Source organism: Diplotaxodon limnothrissa, linkage group LG3 (assembly GCF_057381915.1).
Source record: "Diplotaxodon limnothrissa isolate DT_005_m linkage group LG3, D_limnothrissa_male_GT1.1, whole genome shotgun sequence".
NCBI classification, from domain to species: domain Eukaryota; kingdom Metazoa; phylum Chordata; class Actinopteri; order Cichliformes; family Cichlidae; genus Diplotaxodon; species Diplotaxodon limnothrissa.
Genome location: NC_140598.1, coordinates 27,644,615 through 27,671,382, shown reverse-complemented (window position 1 = coordinate 27,671,382; position 26,768 = coordinate 27,644,615). Strand labels below are relative to the sequence as shown.

The following is a 26,768-nucleotide window of genomic DNA, read 5'->3' as shown; positions in this document are numbered from 1 at the left end:
TCCCAGAACCACACGGGGGGACCTGGTGAATGACCTGCAGAGAGCTGGGACCAAAGTAACAAAGGTCACCATCAGTAACACACTACAACGGCAGGGAATCAAATCCCGCAGTGCCAGACGTGTTCCGCTGCTGAAGCCAGTGCATGTCCAGGCCCGTCTGAAGTTTGCCAGAGAGCACATGGATGATACAGCAGAGGATTGGGAGAATGTCATGTGGTCAGATGAAACCAAAGTAGAACTTTTTGGTATAAACTCAACTCGTCGTGTTTGGAGGAAGAAGAATACTGAGTTGCATCCCAAGAACACCATACCTACTGTGAAGCATGGGGGTGGAAACATCATGCTATGGGGCTGTTTTTCTGCCAAGGGGACAGGACGACTGATCCGTGTTAAGGACAGAATGAATGGGGCCATGTATCGTGAGATTTTGAGCCAAAACCTCCTTCCATCAGTGAGAACTTTGAAGATGAAACGAGGCTGGGTCTTCCAACATGACAATGATCCAAAACACACCGCCCGGGCAACAAAGGAGTGGCTCCGTAAGAAGCATTTGAAAGTCCTGGAGTGGGCTAGCCAGTCTCCAGACCTCAACCCCATAGAAAATCTGTGGCGGGAGTTGAAAGTCCGTGTTGCTCGGCGACAGCCCCAAAACATCACTGCTCTCGAGAAGATCTGCATGGAGGAATGGGCCAAAATACCAGCTACTGTGTGTGCAAACCTGGTAAAGACCTATAGTAAACGTTTGACCTCTGTTATTGCCAACAAAGGTTATGTTACAAAGTATTGAGTTGTATTTTTGTTATTGACCAAATACTTATTTTCCACACTGATTTACGGAAAAATTCTTTACAAATGCTACCATGTGGATTCATGGATTTTTTTTTCACATTCTGTCTCTCACAGTTGAAGTGTACCTCTGGTGCAAGTTACTGACCTCTGTCATCATTTTAAGTGGGGGAACTTGCACAATCGGTGGCTGACTAAATACTTTTTTGCCCCACTGTAAATATGTTCTTTTTAATATTTAATTGTCTGTTGCCTCTAAGATTTAACGTAGGCTTTAACCGAAGTTCACCATTCCACAGTGACGCTGCAACACAGAGATAACCATAAAATGCAGGTTAAGGAGATGATACACAGACATTTAATAGATTTTCTGTGCATGTATTTATCTTGCTATTCTCTAATTATATGTATATCTGTTGGTCTACAGACTGACCTTTGTGACAAATGCATTTTTCATCAACCGAAACATACAGTATGTGACAGGGGAGTATGTGCAGCCCTTTCTGTGACACTCAAAACTGAGCTAGCTGCTTCCTGTTTTATTGATCATCTGTCAGATCTTCACACAACTTGATAAGAATCCACCTGTGGAAAATACATTTGACTGGACATGATTTATGAGTGATTAGGTATTATGATTTATTGTGATTTGATAAGGTCCCATACTTGATAGTGCATGCCAGAAAACAAACCAAGCCTTGAAGTCCAAGGAATTGTATATAGAGTTAATAGACAGAATTGGAACCATTTCTGAAGCTCTCCACCAACATGGTCTGTATCATAGAGTGGTCAGATGGGACCCCCTCCTCAGTAAAAGACACATGATAGCCTGTTTACAGTTTGACAAAAGACAGCTGAAGGACTTGTGGACCATTAGAAACAACATTCACTGATTTGATGAAAAAAAGACTGAACTCTTTGGCTGTTAATATATTTTAGTATATATTCATATTTAAAAAATTGATACATTTGAAACAATTACAAATATTTTTCTGACTTTGTCACTATAGTGCATTGTGTGTAGAGATGAAAATGAATTTAATTCATCTTGGAATAAGACAGTACCATGACATAATGCAGAACCAGTTGAGTGTTCTGAATACCTTCCAGATGGACTGTACTCCTTTAACAAATATATGTATGTTCCATATACTGCAAAATTACAAAACAGGAATCCCATTTAATTCAGTATGTGGTGACAAACCCTTCTCTGAAGTGCAACATAACACACATAACACAAAAAACACTGCTGTATCAGTAATGAATCACCCCAAGCAAGACAATGTTCAACAGTGAAATTACAGCAGTGAAATTATTAAAATGTCTCATCGTAGAATAATAAACAAGGACCTGCACAATGAAAGTCTGCTTTTTAATTTGAAGACTAGCTAGATGGAAGCTATTGTACCTGAAAAGTATCCTTCAACTCAGAAGAGTATCTGGAGGTATGAAACTCAGTTGGTCCTTGGGTGTGAAACGAGTGCAATGAAACCTGTATCAGATTGTTCTTGGAAATAAATCAAAACTGAAGACAAAATCTTGTTTAGCTGGGTGAGCTGAATGTTTTAGAGTGTAGGAAAGTCAACAGTCTATTAACGACACACTAACTAGAGTTATACGAGTCATCCATCAAGTAAAGGCATACAGCAGTGCTGAAGTGGAAATTACCTCAGCACACTCTGAGGTGTTTTACCTCAGTCCTGTACTCCATTCACTGAAGAGAAGTTCAGCAGTTTCCAAAGACCTTATCCATGAACTGAAGCTTGACATTGGAGTTAAGGCCACACTGTCTGAGTAGAGTCACACTTTGACCACTGATTTCTTTCAGGGTCACTCTGCAGGAATCACTGCATGACTTGATCGGATTAAGATTAAAAGACTGATACATATGCTTCACATCATTTATTAGGAAAACAGTCATTTCATTTTCACCACAGAGAGGAATGACACATTTGCTTCTTAACTCTGAAAATAAACAGACATCAAACATTTTTGTGATTCATGACCCTGCGACAGACTGGCGACCTGTCCAGGGTGTATCCCGCCTCTCGCCCTATGACAGCTGGGATAGGCTCCAGCGCCCCCCGCGACCCTGAAAAGGATAAGCGGAAGCGAATGGATGGATGGATGGATATATATATATATATATATATATATATATATATATATATATATATATAACAATGATTCATCTTAAAATTATCTTTAATACTCTTGGAATTGACAGTGAAATACATAAATTAATCCCACTACAGTATCTAAATAATACTCACCACAATACAGCATTTAAATTGAGGTCACTCTGCAGGAACACAATGAGACAGGACCAAGAACAGGAGAACATTAATTGTTACATCATATGACAAAAAGTCATACTAATCAAACAACATTAAAACTGAGTATAAGTGCATCCAGGATTTAATAATAATAATGGATTGGATTTATATAGCACTTTTCAAGGCACCCAAAGCGCTTTACAATGCCACTATTCATTCACTCTCACATTCACACACTTGCCAGTGTGTGAATGTGAGGCAAACTACAGTTGTAGTCACAGCTGCCCTGGGGCAGACTGACAGAAGCGAGGCTGCCATGTCCCGCCATCGGCTCCTCTGGCCAACACCAGTAGGCGGTAGGGTAAAGTGTCTTGCCCAAGAACACAACGACCAGGACAGAGGGCCCGGGGATCGAACCGGCGACCTTCTGAGCCATGGTCGCCCCAAATGTTTGCAATCAACTCATTGTTGTTACTATTACTGATCAGCCAGTGCTTCTTGGTGTAACCTGTTAAGATGTAGGTCCAGTAAGAAGTGAGCAGCTTGCTATTGTGAATGGGACAGAAGTAACATTTCCTGTCATATTTAGTTTTGATACAGACAAATTCACAGTTCATCTGTTTTCAAGAAGGAATTTTCCGTTTCTGAGAACATAATGGCTATAAAATATTTATTTAAATTTGCCGTATTTGCAGTTAGAAGCCATGCAGTGTCAAATCTCTATCAAAAAGCTATACACACTGTACTTAAAGAGCTGCTCTGCTCCTGTTTACTGTTTTCCACAGAAAGAGGTGGGTGTAGTTCCCATTCCAATTTGACTTGAATCCACAGACACTGAAAGGAGTTTCTAAGGTATGCAGACATGGTTAAAAAAAGATCTTGTGTTGTTTTGGACAGAAGTCCAGAAATATAGATTCTGTGGACATGTGAAACTAACAATTCAGAAACTTTTAGGACACGAGACCTTTAAATGTGCAGTTCAATGTTACCATATAAACTGCACATTTAAAGCTTTTTTCTCTAAAAAGAGGAGTAACTTTTACTTTTGTTACTGTGGATCATCACAAAGTCAGCCTTCTACACGCATCCTTATTCTCTTTGTATGTGTGATTGTTTTTTCTGCAGACACACTGATAAACAAAAACCAAAGAAATATTTTTCCTTCATAATCCAAGTCAAGTGAACTGACCTTTTAAACTGTAGTTTGCAGTGTGGACTCTCCAGGTAATCATACAGCTGTTTCATTCCTGAGCCCTCCAGGTTGCATCCTATTAGATCCAGACGTTTCAGATAGGGGGGGTTGGACTTCAGAGCACTGAGCAGAGCAGCACAGTTGTTCTCTGACAAAGTGACGTTCTCAAATCTGAATAACAATCATGTGAATTACAGAGTGTTATTTTATTAAATTACCTTTATCTTTTGAGAAACCAAGTAAACAGCTAATTGAGATGCAGACTATTGCAAACTGTACAGAATATTGTCAAGTGCAAACATGCAAAAAAAAAACAAAAACCCCAAAACAAAACCCCACACACACACAAAGTTGGTACTCGGCAAACCCAGTCTTTTGTGTTTTTTGTATTGGTTTCTTATGTTTATATTTTGTTCAAGTTGTGTGCTTTTCTTAAATTTAAGGGTTTAGTTGAGTTTATGAGATAAAGCTAAGTCTTAATATTGTTATTTATTGCCTTAAGTTGTAGTCTAGTTTAAGTCCTTTCATGTCTCCTTAATTATGAGTCTCGTCATGTCCCCTGGTGTAAGTCTGTTCTGGTCTTCTGAGTCATGTTATGTATTTGCTGTTTGTGTGTCAAGCCTGTGTCATGTCTGCATCTCTCTGTGTTTCCTGTTTTGTTTTGTTTAGGTCTTTTGTTCAGTGTGCATTGTTTTAGTTTCACCTTCTCTGTGGTGTCATGACGTTCATTTGTGTCAGTTGTGTCCCCGTGTGTTTCCACTTCCCTTAATTACCTCCTGTGTGTATTTAGTCTATGTACAGTGGACATAATGCGGAACCAGTTCAGTGGAACCCCAAAATTAATTAGTTCCCGAGGGTCTTTCGTAAGTCAAAAATTTTCGTAAGTCGAAGCACCCATTGCGTGTTTTGAGTGATGCGATGCTGAATGATAGGCTATAGGCTAATTGCTAACTAGAACAACAATACGTCGTTCAAGTGGAACAGCGAAGCACAAGAACAGAAGCCAAGGGGTTGTCACATGATTCGGAAGGCATTGTAGGCTCAGCCAATCAGAGCCAGCGGATTTCGTTACTCTGGCATTTTGCAGTAACACGGGCAGAAATATTGCCGTCCAACGCCTTCATAACTTGAATTTTTCGTGAAACGGGGTATTCGTAAGTCGGGGTTCCACTGTATTGTTGTTAGGGTTAATGTGTTGTAGGTTGCCATTTAAAAAGCTAGAATGCTTTTGTTTGCTCCCTATGTAAACCATGCATATGAATATGTGCATGACCTCCATAAAGGAAACAAGCAGCCTTGAGAAGAACAGACTGCACTCAGTGAAGAAGCCACCTGGGTGGACAAGATAACCACAACAACCTAGGCGGGCTGCACTCACATCATATAACCACGCTTGCACAGCACACTTTGTAACCAAATATAGTAATTTGTCTTAGTTAACACTGCAACAAGCTTTATGAATATTCACTCTCTGAAGATATAAACAAGACTTGAACATGCCCCGAATATGGAACGCCAGGACTGCCATAATGAATTAATTAAATACACCATTAAATAATTAATTAAATGTGGCAATAATTAATTAAAATTGGAATTAATTAATTAAATAAATAGTTATGATATATGTAATTAATTAATTATTGACACATTTAATTAATTATTTATGTATTTCACGTTTTAATTAATTATTGACACATTTAATTAATTAATTATTGACATATTTAATTAATTATTTATGTATTTCACATTTTAATTAATTATTGACACATTTAATTAATTATTGACACATTTAATTAATTATTGACACATTTAATTAATTATTTAATGATATATTTATTTATTTCATTTTGGCAGTCTTGGCGCCTGGCTCTCATCATGAAATAATTTTATCTGTCAGCCTCACCCATCAAACTCAGGGGGCGGGGTTAACGCTGATCGAGTCAAAACCATTGCTTTGGCCTGGTGGCCATTGTTTCTAGCACACAACAACCGGCATGTGGAAGCTAACAGAACTGAGCTTTGAAAAACCCTGTTTGTGTGTCACCAAATACCGTTTTAATATCTTTTTAGAATGTAGTGGTTTAATCTTCATGTGTCTGGTCGGTTTGTCAAGATACAGCCTCTTTGCAAAAGTGTTTCGATGATTTCGGAGATGTCGTCCCAGTCTCATGGCAAAGCGTGGGATAGACCCGCTCGCCTCGCAAGCAATCCCACCGACAAAGCGCAGGCCCCGGTACACAGCTGTAGTAACCCCCGCTGACTTCTTTTACTGAGGTTATATTTATCGGTGTTTTATTTCCTGATGTTCTTATGTGTCCTACGTGTTTCAGTCGCCAATTCTGAATTATAACTAACATTAAAAACATGTTTAAGGAGGAGAGAGAGCAAATAAATCTGTTTAACATCTGATCTTTGGGTTTTTGTTCAGTAATCAGCATGACCTGTGTATAAACACATAAAAGAGATAACGTTGGTGTTTCCGTCATGTAGTAACTGCTGGCTTTAACTGTACAAAGGTTGTTCGACACTATGAAACACATACAGACTTCATGATGTTCGGCTAATATTTTTATTGTGAATATTAATCATGCTGACCTCGCTCTGTACACCACGGAGCGAGGTCAGCATATCCACGATATCCTCAGCTCCATGAGTTAACACAAAGTTTCCCAGCTGACTATCTAACTGCCAACTATTCCAGAGACGTGAAAATATACAGCATAAAGAAAAGTGTAAGAGACTCAGCAGCAGATTAGAATAACAGTTATACATTTAATAAATCACCAAATGAATCCAAGAAACGAGCAAACCTGTTCCGACAATTTGAATTTGTATTCCCTCAGCTGCAGACTCGCTGCTGTTTAAATGTTTGAAAAGGAAGATTAGATATAAACAAACGTCAAACATAGACTCAGTCTGCCTTCACATTTGATATGAGGCCAGCACGTATAGTGGCCTCAGCAGGCTATTACTGAAATACACGTGCTATATCATAAACTATGATATAAACAGGGAGGTCCTATTAACATGTTTAGTTTTAAAGGACACCTTCCTGCCTTTAGTCTCATTCATGAGCAGTATTCGTTTTCTTCTAACATCCAGAAGTCTGCACGATGTGTTTCATAGTTTGTAACAAGCCTTTGACAGGTAAACATAACATGACCGAAAAAGCAAAAAAAAAAAAAAAAAAAAAAAGAGAGAGAGAGAGAGAGAGAGAGAGAGTGTTGACATAAGAAGAGAAAATGCTCTCAATTATGGAGACAGACAAATGGTTCATTTATGTTTGATGTGTGTTTATTCCTCCCTAAATATCGTCGGTGAAGTTCGCCATGCATGTCAGATTTTCCTGCGCATTTTTATACCTCTGCCAACACAGAGAGAAAAAAAATCACATTCTAACAGACAGCTGGTGCTTAGAATACAGTTGAATAACTATTAAAAAACAGATGATATTTAGATGATAGTTCAGTCTAACACATGTGCCAGTGAACCATTAAACGTCTGTGAAACTATGCAGTTATGAAACGTAACTTTAACCTCAGCCAAACCGATTTGCTCAGTTGTAAATAAAACAGCGAAGTAAACGTGACCCGACAGACAGAACCTGAGTGAATGAAGTCCAGCGTTTAACCACTGAGAGCTAAAACTCAGCTGAGGTTTGAAAGCTGTGTGCTGGTGATTGGACATCAGCCGCTGATAAAGCTGGCTCGCCTATAAAGTGCTCTGTAAGGAAACAAGCTCCAGCAGCTCTGCGCTCGGGGAAAATACTATATTTACTTATCTTGTGCAGTTAAACTGTGACTATCACCAGGTAACTAGGCGTGTTTCTTGAATTAGCAGCAGGTGTTAAACAGCTGACAGATGAGGAGGAGGATGCATGCAGGTAAACTGAGGGTCTGCTGAGCTGATCGCTGGTTTCGTGAGAAAAATGTCAGCTCGTTCTTTATGTTACAGAAGCACAGAGACACAAGACCAGACGATCGTTCGGTGAAAATGAGAATCTGCGAATGCAACATGTGGAACACGGAGAGTGGAATATGTAAACAAACCGGTTAACGTAACCCCCTGGGTGCGCTCTGCATGCTAACTGTTAGCAGAGCTAGTGAAATCTCTGAAAACATCTGAGCACTTTTGCAAGCATGTTCTATGTTGACAACCTGACCAGACATACGGCGCGACATTCGCGGCTAAAACACTGTTAAAAGTGTAGCTGGTGACAGAAAAACGGGGTATTTTAAAACTACACCACCACCATTGCTGCCTGTGATTTGATCTGCATTCTGGGATAACTGGCTGCCCCAAGTCTACACAAGCAATCGATTATCTAGGATCGACCTGTTTTGACTTACTTTGCACGGCAACCAATCAAATGTTAGAGAAGCTGCATGGGCAGCGTTAACCCCGCCCCCTGAGTTTGATGGGTGAGGCTGACAGATAAAATTATTTCATGACGAGAGCCAGGCGTCAGGACTGCCAAAATGAAATAAATAAATATATCATTAAATAATTAATTAAATGTGTCAATAATTAATTAAATGTGTCAATAATTAATTAAAATGTGAAATACATAAATAATTAATTAAATGTGTCAATAATTAATTAATTACATGTGTCATAACTATTTATTTAATTAATTAATTCCAATTTTAATTAATTATTGACACATTTAATTAATTATTTAATGGTGTATTTAATTAATTCATTATGGCAGTCCTGGCGTTCCATAGTCATGGTTACTGGTACAATACTGGGCTGAAGATTTTTAGATTCCTGTAATTGTGTGTATGATTTCCCAATATTATACGTGCTGGATTTGAAGGAATCAATTAAAATATATCTTGTTCATTTAAACAGTTCCCACAATCACCCACTAAAATAGAGGTCCTGGATGAATAAAGTTAAGGTATACTATTGGAACCACAAAATAAATAAAAAAAATAAAGTTGGATCGGTGCCTCTGCATCATCTGTCTAACAACACAGCAGTTGAGTTATAAGGACATAACTTCACAGTTCAAAAGACCTTCAGAAATAACAACAGATTCAGTTAACTGGCCTGAGTGTCTCCAGTCTGCAGTTTGGATGCCCCAGACTAGCAAACAGTGCCTCTGCTGGATCCCGCAGCTTGATTGAACTCAGCTGCAGAGCTCTCAGATTGGAGTTGTTGCATATCAGAGCTGAGGTCACAGTTTTACAGTGATTCTCTGAGAGCCAAACATCGTGAAGTCTGTGTTGACATATGTGTTAGAAAATATGTTATTATGAAGAAGACACATTATATTTACTTCATACACTTAATGAAAAACAACTGGACACTTTGTCTTGACATCAGTGTTTCAATTGATCTGAATGTTTGACATGAAACATTATTTATTCCCAGTCTCTGTCAGACCCACCGATTTTTAATCTTTCTGTAGATTTAATATGCAAGCCAAGGAGAGAAAAGAGGGACAGTTTTCAGGAATAAGCATGGCATAAATTATTTATCATAAGTCTGGTTTTACTTCACAACCTAAAACCTGGTAAATAGTTTGAAGTTTGCACTTTTGGCACAATTTGAATGGAGACTCGGCAAGGCTGCATCATGCTGCTACATTGTCTTCCATCTGTCGTGTGATTTGGATGTGCAGATGCATTCGTCGACTATTACGTGTTAGTCTCTTTTGCATATGATCAGTGGTTTATGGCCGCTCGTAGTGATGTTGTCAAGATTTATTAAATAGATAATGTTTTTGCATAAGATAAAAGGTCTATATATCTATGACTTTACTCAGATTTCACAGAGTGTATATTTGTTACTAATTTGATTTGAATTATTTTGGATGAGGATAAAGTGTAAGATAATGGGGAATTTCAGTTTTTACTTTACAATTTTGTTTAGTGTAACATTTACAGTTAAGTTGTATTTTCTTTCCTTATTTCGTTTTTACGTTCTGTTCCTTTAATACATCGTAATTGTGCACAGGGGGAGTAGTCACAATCGGCACTGTGGACTAACGGGGCTTTAACTAGCTGTGGAGTCAAACAGTTTTCTTACCATGTTTGGCAGTGTGCAGAACATTCAGACATATGACAATATGAGAGCATGTGGGTGGGAATGGATGTTTGTATCTGTGTGTGCCTATTTGTCTGTGTCTGCTGTCCATTTGTAAGCTGCCATTTCACTCGTAGTCTAAATAGGCAGCTGGTCTTATTACCTGTTTTATTTTATGACAGACGCAGCTCTTAAGACGCTTCTTTTATCCTGACATTATTGGAAGTTACAGTTGATTAGGACCTACCCAGTTCTTATGTGTCAAATGTAAATAGTCCAATGTATACTGTTTGTGGATGATTGTAAACTGTTTGTGAGCAATGGAAGAATATTTTTGTTTATTTGTTACAAATATAATACCACGTGTACAGCCTGACTACCAGCTAGTGTTTCCGCAGCAATAGTTGTCACTGACTTTTGTATTTGCACTGCTGAAATCAAATCACTATGACAACATTCAGTGTTATCCCATCCTTTTCACATGTGGCCACAATGGCTGCTTCAACTGAAGCTATAGACATGCAAAAAATTAACTAACCAGAAAATTATTGAGTAAAAAATAGTTTTTTATGGGATTTAAGTAGCTTTAAAAGACACTCTTAAACTGACATTTAATGTTTCTAATAAATAAATAAATTAAATAAATAACAGGAACAGTGTAAAAAGAATCATGAGAATGTTATAGTAAGAATCATTTAAAGAACTAAACTATAAATCTACTCTAATTTATATTATTAATCACATCTGGACTCACCGAGCCTTTCTGCAGTTACTCACAGCTGCAACAAGTCTCTGTCGTCCCTCCTGTGATGTGTTGTATTTCATCAGATCCAGTACATCCAAAACCTCCTCTGACATCTGCAGCATATATGCCAGAGCTGAGCACTGAATTCCAGAGAGTTTCTTCACGGATTTGTTCTCTGACTTCAGGAACTCTTGGATCTCCCGATGTACCGAAAGGTCATTCATCTCCATTAGACAGTGGAAGATGTTGAGGCTTCTGTCAGGACACTTATCATAAGTTTTAATCTCCTTCAGGTTGTTGATGACTCTCTGGACGATTTGTGGACTGCTCTTTGTCTGACCCAGCAGACCACCTAAGAGTCTCTGGTTGGACTTCAGAGTGAGGCCATGAAGGAAGCGAACAAACAGTTCCAGGTAGCCGCTGTCACTTAGGAAAGATTTCTCCATGGCATTGCTCAAAAGATCTTCCAGAGATGAGATGTCTTTGCTAAGGAAGTCCTGCAGCACCTCTGTCTTCCTGTTGGTGTAACAGTGGAACATGTAGACTGCAGCCAGAAACTCCTGAATGCTCAGATGAACAAAGCAGTAAACTGGTTTCTGGAAGATCACAGATTCTTCTTTGAAGATCTCTGTACAAATTCCTGAGTACACCAAGACCTCTGTGACGTCCAGACCACACTGCTCCAAGTCTTCTTGGTAGAAAACGATATTTTCTTTCTCCAGATGTTCAAATGCTAGCTGCCCCAACTTCAGAAGAGCTTCCCTGTCAGCATTGGTAAGCTTCTGTACACCTGTCCCATGCCCTTCAGAGTATTTGTGCTTTTTCTTCTTTATCTGAACCAGCAGGAAGTGTGAGTACATGTCAGTCAGGGTCTTGGGCAGCTCTGCTCTCTCCTCTGTAGTCAACATGTGCTCCAGAATTGTAGCAGTGATCCAGCAGAAGACTGGGATCCCACACATAATGTAAAGGCTCCTGGATGTTTTCAAGTGGGAAAGGATTCTGCTTGATTGCTCTTTATTTCTGAATCTTCTCCTGAAGTACTCCTCCTTCTGAGTATCAGTGAAGCCTCGCACTTCTGTCACCCTGTCAACACATTTAGGAGGAATCTGACTGGCTGCTGCGGGTCGGGAAGTTATCCAGATGAGAGCAGAGGGAAGCAGATTTCCCTCGATGAGATTTGTCAGCAGCTCACTGATGGTTGACTTCTGTGTGACATCAGACAAAAGCTTCTTTTTTGTGAAATCCAACAAAAGTCTGCTTTCATCCAGGCCATCAAAGATGAACAAAAGATTACACACAGTGAGCTTCTCTGCTGTGACGCTCTGTAATGTTGGATAGAAATCATGGATCAGCTCCAGGAGACTGTACTGCTCATCTCTGACCAAGTTCAGCTCTCTGAATGAAAGCACAACCACCGCACTGATGTGTTGGTTTTCTAAGTTCTCTGCCCAGTCCAGACTGAACTTCTGCACCAAGAAGGTTTTTCCAATGCCAGCAACACCATATGTCAGAACCACTCTGATGGGTCTTTGTTGGTCAGGCAAGGCTTTAAAGATGTCCTGGCAGCTGATTGGTGTTTCAAGGAGGATATTCTTCTTGGAAGCGCTCTCCACCTGCCTCACCTCATGTTGGAAGTAAAATTCTTCATTCTGTCCCTCAGTGATGTAGAGCTCAGTGTAAATCATTCTGAGGAGGGCTCCACATCCTGTTTTATTAGTTTCCTCAGTCACATGTTCATATCTTGTTCTCAGACTGAGCTTTAGTGCATCTGAAATTTTCTGCAGATGAGCATCTGTTGACAGAAATTAAAACCAAAAACCCATAAAACTAGAGAGCAAGAAAACTGGTTAATGTGTCAATAGCATAATAAGAAGTGCAGTTTTTCCAAAAAAAAAAAAAAAAAATCAGTCCATCAGCAGAAAGGTGTTAAGTCTTTCTTTTTCAACAGCTGCTCTTACTGGTTGTCTGCAGACCAGGTCTGGTTCTGGATCTTTCTCCACATTGGGGACAGGAGGACTTTCTTGATGAATCCTTCAAGACATTCTGACACAAAGGACAGCAGGACAGTGGCTCCCCAACCAGTGCCACATCTCTGTGAATACCAAAATAAATTCAGAATATACCCAAGTTTACATACCTTCTGGAAACTTTGTTTCAAAGACAGAAACACGTAATGAAATAGGACATGTCAGTGCTCATGTCTATAGCTAATAAATTGTGAATGACCCAGAAACATTTGCTTGGAATGCATTAACACATAGGCAAAGATAGTTAGACTTCATAAAAAAAGTTCTTTCTGCTGACAACTGACTATCAGCTCAGTTTTGGACAAACAGTCTATTAAAATGGTAAATGGCCTGAATTTGTATAATGCTTTACTCAGTCCCTAAGGACCCCAAAGCACTTTACACTACATTCAGTTATTCACCCACACAATGGCAAGCTATTGTAGCCACAGCTGCCCTGGGGCGCACTGACAGAGGCGAGGCTGCCGGACACTGGCGCCACCGGGCCCTCTGACCACCACCAGTAGGCAAACATGGGGTTAGTATCTTGCCCAAAGATATTTGGCATGCAGGAGACAGCCTGGGATCAAACCACCGACCTTCTGATTAGTGGCTGACCTGCTCTGCCACCTCAGCTATAGCCACCCCATATTACTTCATGTTTATGGCCTAGGTTCGTCATTTTAAATCGATTTTAAAAAGAGCTTGCTTGGGGAAAAACAAAAAGACAAAACAAAAAAGATTATCAAAGCCTTTCTCAAAAAGACTAGAAAAAAGCTGGCATGTTAAAAAAAAGTTCACCCAAATAATTCCCTGTTTTTGGAAGACAGAATTTACCCAAAGCTTTGAAGAATGGTGCCTTATGCTCTCCACAGACTTTACACTTCCAATAGCAGTCATTTAATTCATTTTGATTTCTAATCTAAAAAATAACCTACTCTGGAGTTGGTTAAATATCATTTAGTGACTCCACTCTGACAAAACCCCTTTGAAACAATATCAAAGCCTGCAAGAAAGAAAATCATCATCAGCTCACTTTACAACAGAATCAGTCTCCTACTGTGTGACTGAGGGTCCAGGTTCATGACTGAAGACTGGACGATAATCTCTGGACTTGTGACTGTTCATGGATATAGCGCTGGATCCTGGAAATAATTTTTATCCTTAAATAATTGTAACCAAGGAATTGGCAGTCTTGCTACGAATGTGTTCACATTACTAGTGATGTGCGGATCGATCCTGAAATATCGATTCCTCCGATACCAGTCATTTATGTTCTAGGATCGATTCTCACATTAAAATATCAATATTTTTAATAATTGAGGGTTAATTTGTAGTTTATCATTAACAGCAACACAGTGGAAAGAAACTATAACATTCGGATTGTCTACATTCAAAGGAACTACTTCCTCTTCCGCCTTTCATAGTCATGTGCGAAATACGGCTGTATAAATGTCTCGCAGCGCCTTGGCGTGCGCACTCACAACAATGGCTGAGCCTAATTGTGCGGACGTATTTTACCTCCACAAACAGCTGAGACGTGGTTTGAGATACATGTGGCAAAAACGTGCTCCAAGAGTGAGGTGTTGTGGCTATACTTTCCCAACCTTGAGACCTCAGAATTAGGGAGACAATCAAAAGGGCACATTTTACAGTGTTTATTTATCGGATAAAATACGTTAAATGTCACCGTTATTATTGGCCGGCCTGGAAACAGCGGGGGTGTCCAAATTCAGAGGCTGCTTCCACCTGAGGACCAGCCCTTCGCGGTCTAAAGAAAGCCGGGTAGGACGTCATGAGTTCCCTCGGTGGAGTGAAACTCAGCCGTCTGCTCCTTGCTCTCTAAAACATAACCGGCCGCTGGCGTAACCTCTCGACCGTCTCACACTTTCTTTAATTAGTTTTCTGTTTGACGTTTATTCAGCTGTGTGAAAACCCCGGAGGAACCCACCCGAGGGATTAATAAAGTTAAATTTAATTTAAACATTTAAAAGCCAAACCGATTTACTCACGAACAAACAAAACACTGAAAAGGCCAAACAATTAACATTTTTAAATTATCAAAGTGACTTATATATCATGTTTAACCCGAGTAGTGAAAGCCTGCGGGGGTTTGAAGACGATGTGTCGATCGGCTCAGATATTTGAAGTTTACACAGCTACATTCTCACCTGAAAACATGTTAAAAGTTGGGTTTTTTTGCGACCCAGAAAGAGAAATAAGAGTGATATTAAAACTAAGCAGCTGCCGCCATTGTTGGAAACTGGAATTGGATCGGCCGCGCTATGAATTCTGCAATATGGTTTTTCAATTTTGTTGTCCAGGTGGAAATTCGGGAGAATGGTGGCTCCGGGATTCTCCCGGAAAAATCGGGAGGGTTGGCATGTTTGGTTGTGGCAACATCACTAACCTTGTCAAACACCTCAGAGTAAATCATATCACAGAATATGAGGCGCGTATGTTGAGACGAATCGCGTCTCTCACGGAGTTCTTTAGTGCTGCAGGCAGGCAACGTGTTCAAATAGCGCACAACTTCAGTTTTTTTTATTTCTATATGATGAACAAGTAATCTGATGTCCTGTAATCATTATGACGCTATAATTTGAGATACAATAAATAAAATACGTTTTTTTGTATAAAGTATTGGTATCGGATCAGTATCGTCGATACCACCCTGAAAAGTACTTGGTATCGGATCGGAAAGGAAATCAGTGGTATCGCACATCACTACACATTACAGGTGTGTGGTTGGGAGCATCTAACCAATTAAGATCATGGTTAAATGCACTGATAGGAGAGCAGTAGGTAACATCCTAAGACCCAAGCTCTTCCACAGCATGCATTTTAAATTTCTCTGTGATATTTGTGCTGATTGGGACCCGCTGAATGTAAAAACAAAGAATCTAAATAACTCAAAATGTGATGTCCACATATGTGGATGCCAGGTCCTAGGAGGTTAAAGATAAAACTACAAAACTTAATGGATAAACAATATAAATATGTTAAAAAAATCATACAAACTGAAAGAAACACACAATTGTTGCTCATATATGAGACTTTCCAGACTTTTCCAGATGAATTTCCAATGAATTCCTCCAAAAGCAGTCATTTCACACCTTGATATTTAATTTTAAATAAAACCTGTCGCTAAAGTGGTTGAGAAAATTCCAGTGACCCCACCCCACGAACCCATTTGAACTAGTACCCAAGACTGCAAAAAGCAAAATCATCTTCAGTTCAGTTTACAACAGAAGGAACCTCTTACTTTGTGCCTGAGGATCCAGGTTCATGACTGAAGACTGGAGGATAATCTCGAGAATTGTCGCTGTTCATGGACATACTGCTGATGTCTGGAAACTCTGCTCTGTGTTTGTGCCGCTGATGTCTGGAAGCACAAACACAGAATGAAACACACATTGTTCTTCTACTTCTATGTTCCTGTTGTTGGCCATTAAGCTGGTGCTCTGTCAGTGTCAGACTCATGAGGCCGAAGCCCTGGATGTTCTCAAAACCACTGTACTTTCTGTAGGGGAAGCTGGCACCATGGTCATCCTTTTTAAGCCACGTTTGAATCCTTAGTTAATATTTTTGAGTTTGTTTTTTGTTTATTTCTTTCTGTTACATATCAAAGTCATTTTCCTTTCATCTGGATTAACTAATCCTGGCAACGGGAATCGGGATAATAAGTCACACAAAAGTAGTTAATTAACTCGCTATTTTAACACAGGGTTAGCTACGCGCATGTTGATGTGAAAGGTGTTTAGTTGGCATCATCTAACTAATCATCATGGATAAGTATACTGTTAAAAGAGCAGTTATTTTAAAAATGAAAGAGAAAATTAAAAGGTCAAACACATACAGAGAGACAGCAAACCAGCTGCTTTGTGAGAGGTTGTTCGACAAAAGTAATTAAGTCAAGACAGGTGGGGTTGGTGCATGTGTGCGCTGCTCTGCTGGATTCTTTGTAGCACCGGGCACACAGCCCAGAACTTGTCTTAGCGAGAAAAACCTTTAGCTGCTTGATTAGGATGACTAAGCGTAATTTAGATGATTGGGATTTCATTGTTTCTGATTGGAATACAGCTTTCAAGAACTCGGGTCTTTTCCTATTGAGTTACATTTACACAGAGACAGGTGTTTCATGGCCAAAGCATGCCCATTTCTCTCCTCCAATGTCTCTCCTTTCAAAGATGAGACCATAGGCAGATTCAAGTGATTTGTTTTTGTGACTATTGTTTGTTGATTCTATTGCTTTGCTCCGGCTGAATACAGTGGCTTGAAAAAGTATTTGGCCCCCTTGAACTTTCCCACATTTTGTCACATTACAGCCACAAACATGAATCAATGTTATTGGAATTCCACATGAAAGACCAACACAAAGTGGTGCACACGTGAGAAGTGGAGCGAAAATCATACATGATTCCAAACATTTTTTACAAATGTTTTTTTACAAAATTTACAAAGTGGGGTGTGTGTAATTATTCAGCCCCCTGAGTCAATACTTTGTAGAACCACCTTTTGCTGCAATTGCAGCTGCCAGTCTTTTAGGGTATGTCTCTACCAGCTTTGCACATCTGGAGACTGAAATTCTTCTTAAATAATATTAAAGACTGCAAAAAACAAAATCATATTTGCTCAATTTACAACAGAATCAGTCACTTACTTTGTGAATGAGGGTCCAGGTTCATGACTGAAGACTGGAGGATAATCTCGAGAATTGTCACTGTTCATGGACATGGATCCTGAAAACTCTGCTCTGTGTTTGAGCTGCTGATGTCTGGAAACACAAATATAGAATGAAGCCCAGATTGTGCTTCTACTTGGTGGCCATTAAGCAGCTTATCCCTCTGTCAGACTCATGAAGCTGAAGCCCTGGATGTTCTCAAAGCCACTGGAACCATGGTCATCCTTTTAACACGACTCTTGAATCTATAGTTAACATTTTCAGTTTTGTTTAGGTTTTTATGTTACATATCCAAGTTATTTTTCATTCATCTGCATTCACTAATTCAAACACTGGTAAAAAGGATAATGAGTCACACAAAGCTAGTTAATTGAGTCTCTTAATTAAAGGTCTAGCTATGAGCATGTTCCTTTGTAAGGTGTAGCATCTAACCAAATCAAAATCATACATAAAGTAGAAGAGCAGCTATATTACAAATGAAAATAAAACTACAAAACTTCATGGGGAAAAATGTAAAGAGATTAAGCACATATTACAGAGAGACAGCAACACAGCTAAAAATATAACTGTGTGAGTTTTTCGAGTGCTTTGATCAAAATGACTGGAGAAGAGCTAAAATGTCAATAAAGCCTAAAATAATAATAATAATAATAATAATAATAATAATAATAATAATAATAATAATAATAATAATAATAATAATAAAATCTAGTCAAGTTGCTTAATTGTAATTTCAACCATGTGTTACAGTACACAGTGAAACAAGACAGTGTTCCTACAAGACCCATGGTGCTACACATAACAGAAAATCAACACAGGACTGCAAAACACAGGGCAACACCAGACAGAGGTGAATGATACAGACTCAAGACAGTGAAACAGAAAAGTGCAACATTGAGAGTGGGTTGTGCAAAAGACAAAAAGTGGTGTTGTATAAGTAAAACAGAAACAGTCTCTTACTTTGTGCCTGAGGATCCAGGATCATGACTGAAGACTGGAGGATAATCTCGAGAATTGTCGCTGTTCATGGACATACTGCTGATGTCTGGAAACTCTGCTCTGTCCTCAGCTAAGCTTTTCATCTTTAGGCAGTCTGGCAGAACAACAACGACTGTGAGTGCAGGTTGAAAATCCTGACAAACATATTTATAGAAACCTGTGACTTGCAGAACAGGAAATACAACACACATATGACACCTAAATACAAACACACACACACACATAATAAACCTATTCGACCCGCCACCTAATGAATGAACAGATCCTTGTTCTCTCTTAAAAACCACAGAAAGACTGCTGACAGGAAGATGTGACCATGAAGCAAAGATTTGATGTTATCCATCATGCTTCTTTCTGGATTAAGTCACAAACTTGAGCACCAAAACTAACCAAAACAACATTCACAGTTTTTGTTCTAACTTGCGAAACATTCATGTCATGTTTTCCAGTCAGGAACTAATTTTCTGATTATTCTAAAAAACACATAAATGCACAGTAACACTCACCGTGTTTTTGTCCTCCTGTTTGTTTTTAATCCTTTGTTTCCGCCTCACCTTATGAGAGCAGTCCCTCCCCTCTCCACAGGAAGTTGAATGACTACATTCACTCACACTGCTGTGTGAGACACAGATTGGCTTTTTGAAGAGATTTATATTTGCATAAATGCCACCAGCATAGAGTCACTCACCCAGAGTGCTCAGATTACGAACTAAAACGACTTTAAACAACTAAAAATATGTCTTCAGATATTTTTAAACAAGCTCATTTTTAAAAAAATGTACTTATTTCAATTTGAACATGCATACAAATGATATTAGTCTCAGCAGTAGCTTTCACTGTGTCATGTGCCGATTTAGGGTTTGCTCCACCCACAGGTCAAAGGTCGAACCTTCATCTACTCCTCATTTTGCTAAGCGCTGAGATGTTGGTGTCACATAACAAGTCAATAAATGAAAACAATAATAATTAAAGGACAGTGTAATCACCAAAAAATTGGTTTCTTGCCCAAGAGCAACAACGTGCCATTGTGGGATATAAATTCAGCAGGGAAATGATATTCAGCACCCCTGTCATTTCAGCATTACTTTTTAGATAGTTATTTAATGTATTTATGTATTTTCTGTAACCATTATCACTCCGGTGGAAACACTTTGGGAAGCTGTGCCTCCTCTGGTTTTCTCCGTGGACCTCCGACACTGCCGTTAAGTCTAGTTGGACTTTTTGGTACAACATTGTTACCTTTTTCTCTACTTCACCTCCACCTGAACTTGTTACTTTATATAGAAATGCAGCATCTTACATCATCATTGTTACTGTATGCAAACAGTGTCCAGCTTTACTTTAGCCAGTTTTACTAACGTACTTTTTTACTTCAGAAAATCAGCCTCTCTGGGAGGCTGATTTTATAGCTGATTTCTTTACGCACTAATTTTCTACTATAGTTTACAACATAGCATTTGAATAAAGGTAATTCAGTTCATTATATGACAAATTGTGTATTCGATGATATCATCTATCTCTGGATTTTCTATTTGTTTGGCTTTTTTTATAAGATCATATGTTTAAAAATAGAAATGATTTAAAAACACTTTTTTTCATCATTTTGTTTTGAGAAAATTAAGGTTTTGTTTGTTTATTTTAGTCTTGAATCGCAGGTCGTCTTCACGAATGTTTCCCATGCACCTTTTCACATTCAAGATCAAAATCAGTGACAATGAACATTAGGTCAGACGTCACTTTGATGCTGCCCTCACAAACAGGGCCGTCATTTATTGATTCATTTCCAACTTTTGTCTCATGTTTTCTTTTGTGTTTCATAATCTCAGAATTGGCTGAGGAGGAATTCAATGTGCCACAAATGTACTGACAGTAAATGTGTCTGTGTGTTAATGGAATGCAGTTCAGCAGCTTTGGGGTGACTTTGTTTCTCATGAACTCCGGATGTGAACTGACATGTTCTGTTATTTCTTAAATAGTAAAGTAACAGCAACGGTTTGTGTGATTTCAACAGTTTTATTGTGTTTAGCATTAAAATCAAAATGGGATTTAAATTTATGTTACTTATGTTATGTTACTTAGTTTCTACAGCATTTTAGCTGTAGAAACTAAGTAACATACATAATATATACATAATAACAGTAAAACAACAGATTAAGTGAACAGAACTTAAATAAATAAATAAGAAACACGGGAAGCATAAAAGGGTGTTGTCATCAATTTTATATAATCGTTTTTTTGGTGCTCTCAATAAAATGCTGCTGATCCAGTTCCAGAACAAACACAACAAACCACAAATTACACAGAATGATGGCTTAAAACAGTCATCCAGTGTTGTCCTCGCCTGATCTTTAGACATTATAAAAATGTTGGGCAAACATTTCTTGATATATGATAGAAAAATAGTCACAAAACCTGCTTTACATCAGATATCAGATGTACGAGGTCGTACCTGTAGAAGAGAAGTTTGACCAGCAAAAGCTGATAATCAACATGACTGTGTATCTTCATGAACAAGAGTAACTAACTAAACTTAACACAGATGCATATGATTTGAAGTTCATGACCCTCATGCCCAATTGTCCGTTGCAGAAATGCTTTTGTACTTTAAAACAAGCTCATGAGTAAAATCTAAGACCATCTGACTAATCTGCTCAAATAAAAAGGACAAATGTTTTAAAATATACTGCACTGATGACTGAGCTGGTTCTGGGGTGTTAAACCTGGATGTGTTGTGCTTTGATGCTGCTCAGTAGGTCAATACGACTATTTCAAATTTCAAATGACAAAAAGTGAAGGGTCAAAGTGAGCCAAATTTAACTTAAGTAAATAATATTCTTATTTACTCCACAGCAGAGTTTTTGCTCTTTTTTGTGGACTTGTGTGGAGTTGTGTCACATTCACACAACTAAATCTAAAATACATCCTGGAGCAGTTACTGCTGGATATTTGTCAGTTTTCTTGTTTTGGCTTCTTTACGTGAGATTTGCCTGTTAAATTAAACCAAAGAGCATTTCTGTTTGTATTCAGTATAAAGTCTAAGGTCACTCTCAATATCAGTCTTCGTCATTATTGTGTTTACAGCGCTCTCGTATTTTATTTTATTTATTTATTTTTATTTCCATTAAATTTCCATGAATTTTCTTCACTTGTTTAACAGATTTTAAAAAATGGTTTTCATGCTTAAACTGACATTAATAAAGCGGCCGCTCTGCTGTAACACCAGGTTTCACCAGAAGATGACAGCAACCTTCAAATTACACTCCTGCTCATTTCAAGATTCATGGAGAAGTTTAACTAGAGCAGCTCTGAGGTCCAGGAGGTTACATGTTCATGAGTTTGTAGTTTATCAGATACCAAAACACTTTAGCTCTTTGTTTTTTAACTCTGAGTGTGATTTAATTTGTTTCCCAGCTTAAGGAACAAATTTTCTATTGATTTTCTATTGTCAGCATCAGGTTTATTCACCACCATGATTACTTTAAAATAACATTAGTTTAAAAATAACAAAAAAATCTAAAAAAAAACAAAAACTTTTTAGTCTCAAATATACGGGCATCTTCTATGTTTTTCTGTCCTGTTTACACTGATTAATATTCCCTCATTTTGATGATTTTTATTTGCTTTTAGTACTGATGTGAGGAGTTTATCAATGAACACAACAAATACATAACTACTGAAATTTTCTCCCCAACAGCTTGGGGAAAACCACAGAACCACGTGACAAACACACATGATGACAAAAGCTTATTTAGAAATTAAATCCCTGCTACAGTAACAACAGCAGGGTCAAACATTAAAACAATTTCAATGTCACTGCAGACATTAAAAACATACATATTTATTCTACATTTGATTTTACAAGGAAATGCACTTTTAAATTTTAAGATAAAGAAGGAAAATATTTTTTCTTATTTAGTAAGAAAGAAATATTAAAATCTGGTCATGTTGTACTCTGGTCTGAAGTGTTGGGGGCATCAAGTGGAGAACAGCAACTGGATGTCACTGGTTGGACTGGTGGACTGAAGAGCAGATGATGTCAGGATCTGGTTTAAAGTCTGAACACAAACACACAGATTAAAACAATCATTCTGTTTTTCATGCTGGGCCTTGGTATAGCACCATGGTTCATCCTCTGTCTGAAACAAATGGTTTTAGTTCCTGTGCTTTAGCACTTATTTCTTCTGACTGGCTGCCCCTCACTAACAGCAGGTTTGAACAGCATTTGGGAGAGACTTCTATGCCTTAGATTACCGTATTAAAGGATCTCCTCTCTTTCTAACATCATAAAGAAACAAAAAACATTTTAATAAGAGAAAACGGCATCATAAACATATTATTAGGTGAATTACCCCTGAAATTAAATTTGATAGGACCTAAAATTACTTGTTGGCATAACAGTGACACCTTTTGGTGAAGAATTTAATTACAGTCACATGATTGGTTGCCCTTCAAGCTAAAGCAGCACAAGAGCCAGTTTAGCTTACCATGCACTGGACATTTCCTTCTGTGCATTTACGAAATAACCTTCAGTAGTATTAGGTTTATTACCTGTCAGGACATTTGTGGTTTCAGTTTATTGCAAGACGTCTTAATTTTTGTTGAGGGAAGTTTCTATGGACGCTAACTGTATCTTTGCACTCCATGTTGTAAGTAGCATCCATATGCTAGTATAAGCAGTCTTATCAATGGCCTTGTGTTCCCTGGTGAATCTGTTTGAATGTGTTCTTAATTGTTTCACATTTCTCAGTTCTGTTTATTTAATAAGTATTATGTAAAGTAAACATACATTTCTGTATCAAGAAAGAATCAACAGTGCTTAACTAACATATCCTACTGTTTCCTGTGTTCACGGACTACACACAAACACACCCCAGATTCAGCTCTGCATGTACAAGACTAAAAGTTAATATTGGTGTTGTTACGTGATGTCAAGAGAATCTTTAATCAGGTTTACATTCTGCTGCATATCTTGCTTAGCAACAGGTCAAACTTAGAGGAAGTGGTTTACTTCTGACAGAGAGATGAGAGGTTTGATAAGTCTGAGCCCTGAGCTTGAGTATTGGTGTGGTTTTGTTAGCTTAGTTTAGCATAATGGCTGGAAACAAAGAGAGCAGTTAGCTTGTTTCTGTCCGAAGTCAAAGATAAAGATCAGCTGTACCTGGGCCTTCTTGTTCTGATGATTGTTTGTCCATAACTGATGTCTTCAGGTCTCACTGCTGAGTCAGCCAAATCTGTCTCTGCATAATCAAATACATTTAAATTACTGCATGTACAACAACTGCAAGATTATTATTGCACTACATTTATAGCAAGACATTTTATTTTAATCTTCATATCTGCATTGTTACGAAGGCATTAAGAGATAATCTTGATAAACCGAAGCAGCTTTTCAGTTTCCTCCTCTAAACGCCTACTGTTGACTGCATAGAACTGCGGGCTATTTCTGAGAAAAAAAAAGTCGACGACCGCAAAGCTGCCATTTTGTTTCAGTGCCAACGAACACTCTCACCTCATGAATACTTTTATAGACCTACCTAGCGCACACTGCAGTGAGTTTCATCAGACTAACATTAAACAGCAGGAAGTAGGTGCAGTGGTTTTACATGAAGAACTTTAAAAATAATGAATTGTTCTGAAGAACAGGTTAAGAGGCTGAAAACACAGTTCAGAACCTTTGGTCTGTTCAGTCTTTCTCTTGGTCTGTTCAGTCTCTCTCTTTAAACGTCTCATGTTAACTGTAAATTTGTTCTTTAAATCCAGCTGATACCATCCAGGGAGGTAACTGAAACCACTGAATCTATTTATGCTGTTTTTGTGCAAATAGAAGTGACAACAGGTTTCATACTATCACCTTCAGACTCTTGACACTGTGCTGGAACAAACAGAGAATCTGAATGTGACGACAGTGTATCGATAATGGCACCCTGCAAGAGCTGGACGGGCAGTAAGACCTGAATGGGTTACAGGTTCCATCTCATGCTACAGTAAACACTATGAGAACAAATAGATTTAGGTCTGTTTGCAGACATCATTTTCACATAGAAATTATTTCTACATGCATTTTCCTCTAATAGAAAGCAACAGCTTTAAAACAGGGTGACATTTATGGAAAGTGGCAATATTTGATTTGTATTTGAGAAATTGGTGTCCCAATGTGCATTAAAGACATGGTTTGGATTATGAGGACATTTTCGCTGACCTTCATCTTTTCAAAGCTCTTAGGCTGAGTTTGAGACAGCTGAAGTGTTTTCTTTCTATCAGAAACAGGATGCTGGACGACTGCAGAGCTGTTAGCTTCAGTTAACCACAGACCACAAACACACAGTCCAGCTCACACTGAACAACACTCAGTAAGTACAGTTAAAAACACAGATGGATACATCTGACTGAGCTCCAGTCTCTTCTGTCTATTCAGGTTGCTGAAGGAAATCTTATCAATTCAGCAAGATGTTTTATTTTACTTTTCTACAACCTACAGATTTACCCTTCTGATCATGTCTAAAATACATCAAAATCAGCAATAGTCTTCAGAAACCTAAATCTGATTCTATCTTTATACTACACAGCAGCTTGAGGCAACTTTTGCTGCAATTTGGCACTGTATAAATAAAATCAAAGGGAAAAGATCAGAGAAAATGCTTTTGTACTCCCAACTCTGCTCATAACATCACTGTCACATAATCTTGTCCCTCTTTGGGGGGAAACTCCCATTGGGTTTAAATCTGGGACTCTCCACCATTTGACCTTAGAACTGAAGAAGCTTCTCGGATGAGAGGTGAAACGTCTTCAAGTAACTTAAAGAAGTCCAGACGCTTTTCTCTGCAAGCTCCTTTGACTACGATGACCTGGATGTGTTAGGTGTCGCTGTGTGCAGGCAGGAATAGGACCCAAGGTGCAGACTCTGGAGACAGACGTGAACTAAAAAAGGCTTTAATTTAAGACTCAAAATATAACATGACTGAAAAACCTCAAAACAAACTTAAACTAGAAAAATGACAAAACACACAGCAAAGTAAACGTTAGATCGCGACATGGACACAGAGAAACACTGGGCTTAAATACACAGAGGGAGCAATCAGGGAATGAGTAACAGGAGGGAAACACAGCTGGGGCAAATCAGAACTGACGAGACCAAAGAAGCGTAACCTGAACACACTGAGAAAAGACAGAGACCTTCAAAGTAAAACAGGAAACACATAACACAGACTGAACAAAGACACAGCCTCACATGTAGGCACTACAGAGGGAACAGAGACGTGGGACCAGGGCAGACACAAACACTGACTGAACACGGGGATATAGGAACTAAGGATACACATAGACGCGAACTAGACAAGGGGATGCAGGTGATAGGGGAGACAGAGCAACTAAAGAAGACAGAGACATAAACCATAAGACAGAACTCAGAAACCAAAAACTAGAAAATATAAATAATATCATAAACTCAAAAACCCTGGGTCAACGACCCAGGCATCCTAACAGGATGACTGAGAACCTTCACAGACAATCTTGTTATGATCTCACTCCCAGATTGATCCCAAATTAAAACTGCACATCCACAAAGAAACTCTGACAACTCAGCATCCATCTTAGTAATGCATCTCCTTCATCTGTGAAGTTCTGTTAAACAGCTTCAGTTCAATTAATTTCCTACAGCATCAATTTAACAGTCACCACAAGGTCCTCTAAAGTCTGAGCATTATGCCAAGCACAAACTTCAAAATACAAAAAAATGAAGTACCAACAGCTGGAGTTCCTCTTGTGTTCACTTGAGCCTCCAAAGGTGAGTTTAGTTCACTTCATGAACACAGTAATCCAAGAAAAATCAAGAACACTGAACAAACATATTTGCTATGATAACTTGGAGCTGAAACTGGAATGAGCCTCACCATAAAACCTGCCATGAAAAAACAACAACACAACACTACCTTTGCTTCGCCTGATTGACTGTTGCAAATTATTTGATATCTTGACAGTGTTGTACGTGACGTGAGTGAGGATGTCATCTTCTTCTTGATCTGCTCAAGTGATGCAAAATGAATGACAA

The 26,768-nt window shown here is 38.6% G+C and overlaps 4 protein-coding genes across 4 annotated transcripts in view; 1 reads left to right on the top strand and 3 right to left on the bottom strand.

The window, feature by feature from the left end:
- The window catches only part of LOC146635172 (neural cell adhesion molecule L1-like), a 640,298-nt gene that overhangs the window by 522,584 nt on the left and 90,946 nt on the right, over positions 1 to 26,768 (top strand). The gene's annotated exons all lie outside the window — the stretch shown is intronic.
- LOC146635178 (Fc receptor-like protein 5) overlaps positions 1 to 26,768 on the bottom strand; it is a 122,143-nt gene that overhangs the window by 92,015 nt on the left and 3,360 nt on the right. The window lies entirely within an intron of this gene.
- Positions 1 to 26,768, bottom strand: part of LOC146635177 (high affinity immunoglobulin gamma Fc receptor I-like) — a 112,891-nt gene that overhangs the window by 82,763 nt on the left and 3,360 nt on the right. The gene's annotated exons all lie outside the window — the stretch shown is intronic.
- LOC146635180 (NLR family CARD domain-containing protein 3-like) lies at positions 1,072 to 18,804 on the bottom strand. The gene is made up of 8 exons (XM_085349821.1): positions 18,683 to 18,804; positions 17,702 to 17,815; positions 16,304 to 16,423; positions 12,991 to 13,124; positions 11,042 to 12,824; positions 9,310 to 9,480; positions 4,252 to 4,425; positions 1,072 to 1,090 (listed from the first exon to the last, which is right to left on the bottom strand). The coding sequence occupies exons 1-8, from the start codon at positions 18,802 to 18,804 to the stop codon at positions 1,072 to 1,074; spliced, it is 2,637 nt and encodes an 878-aa protein (XP_085205947.1).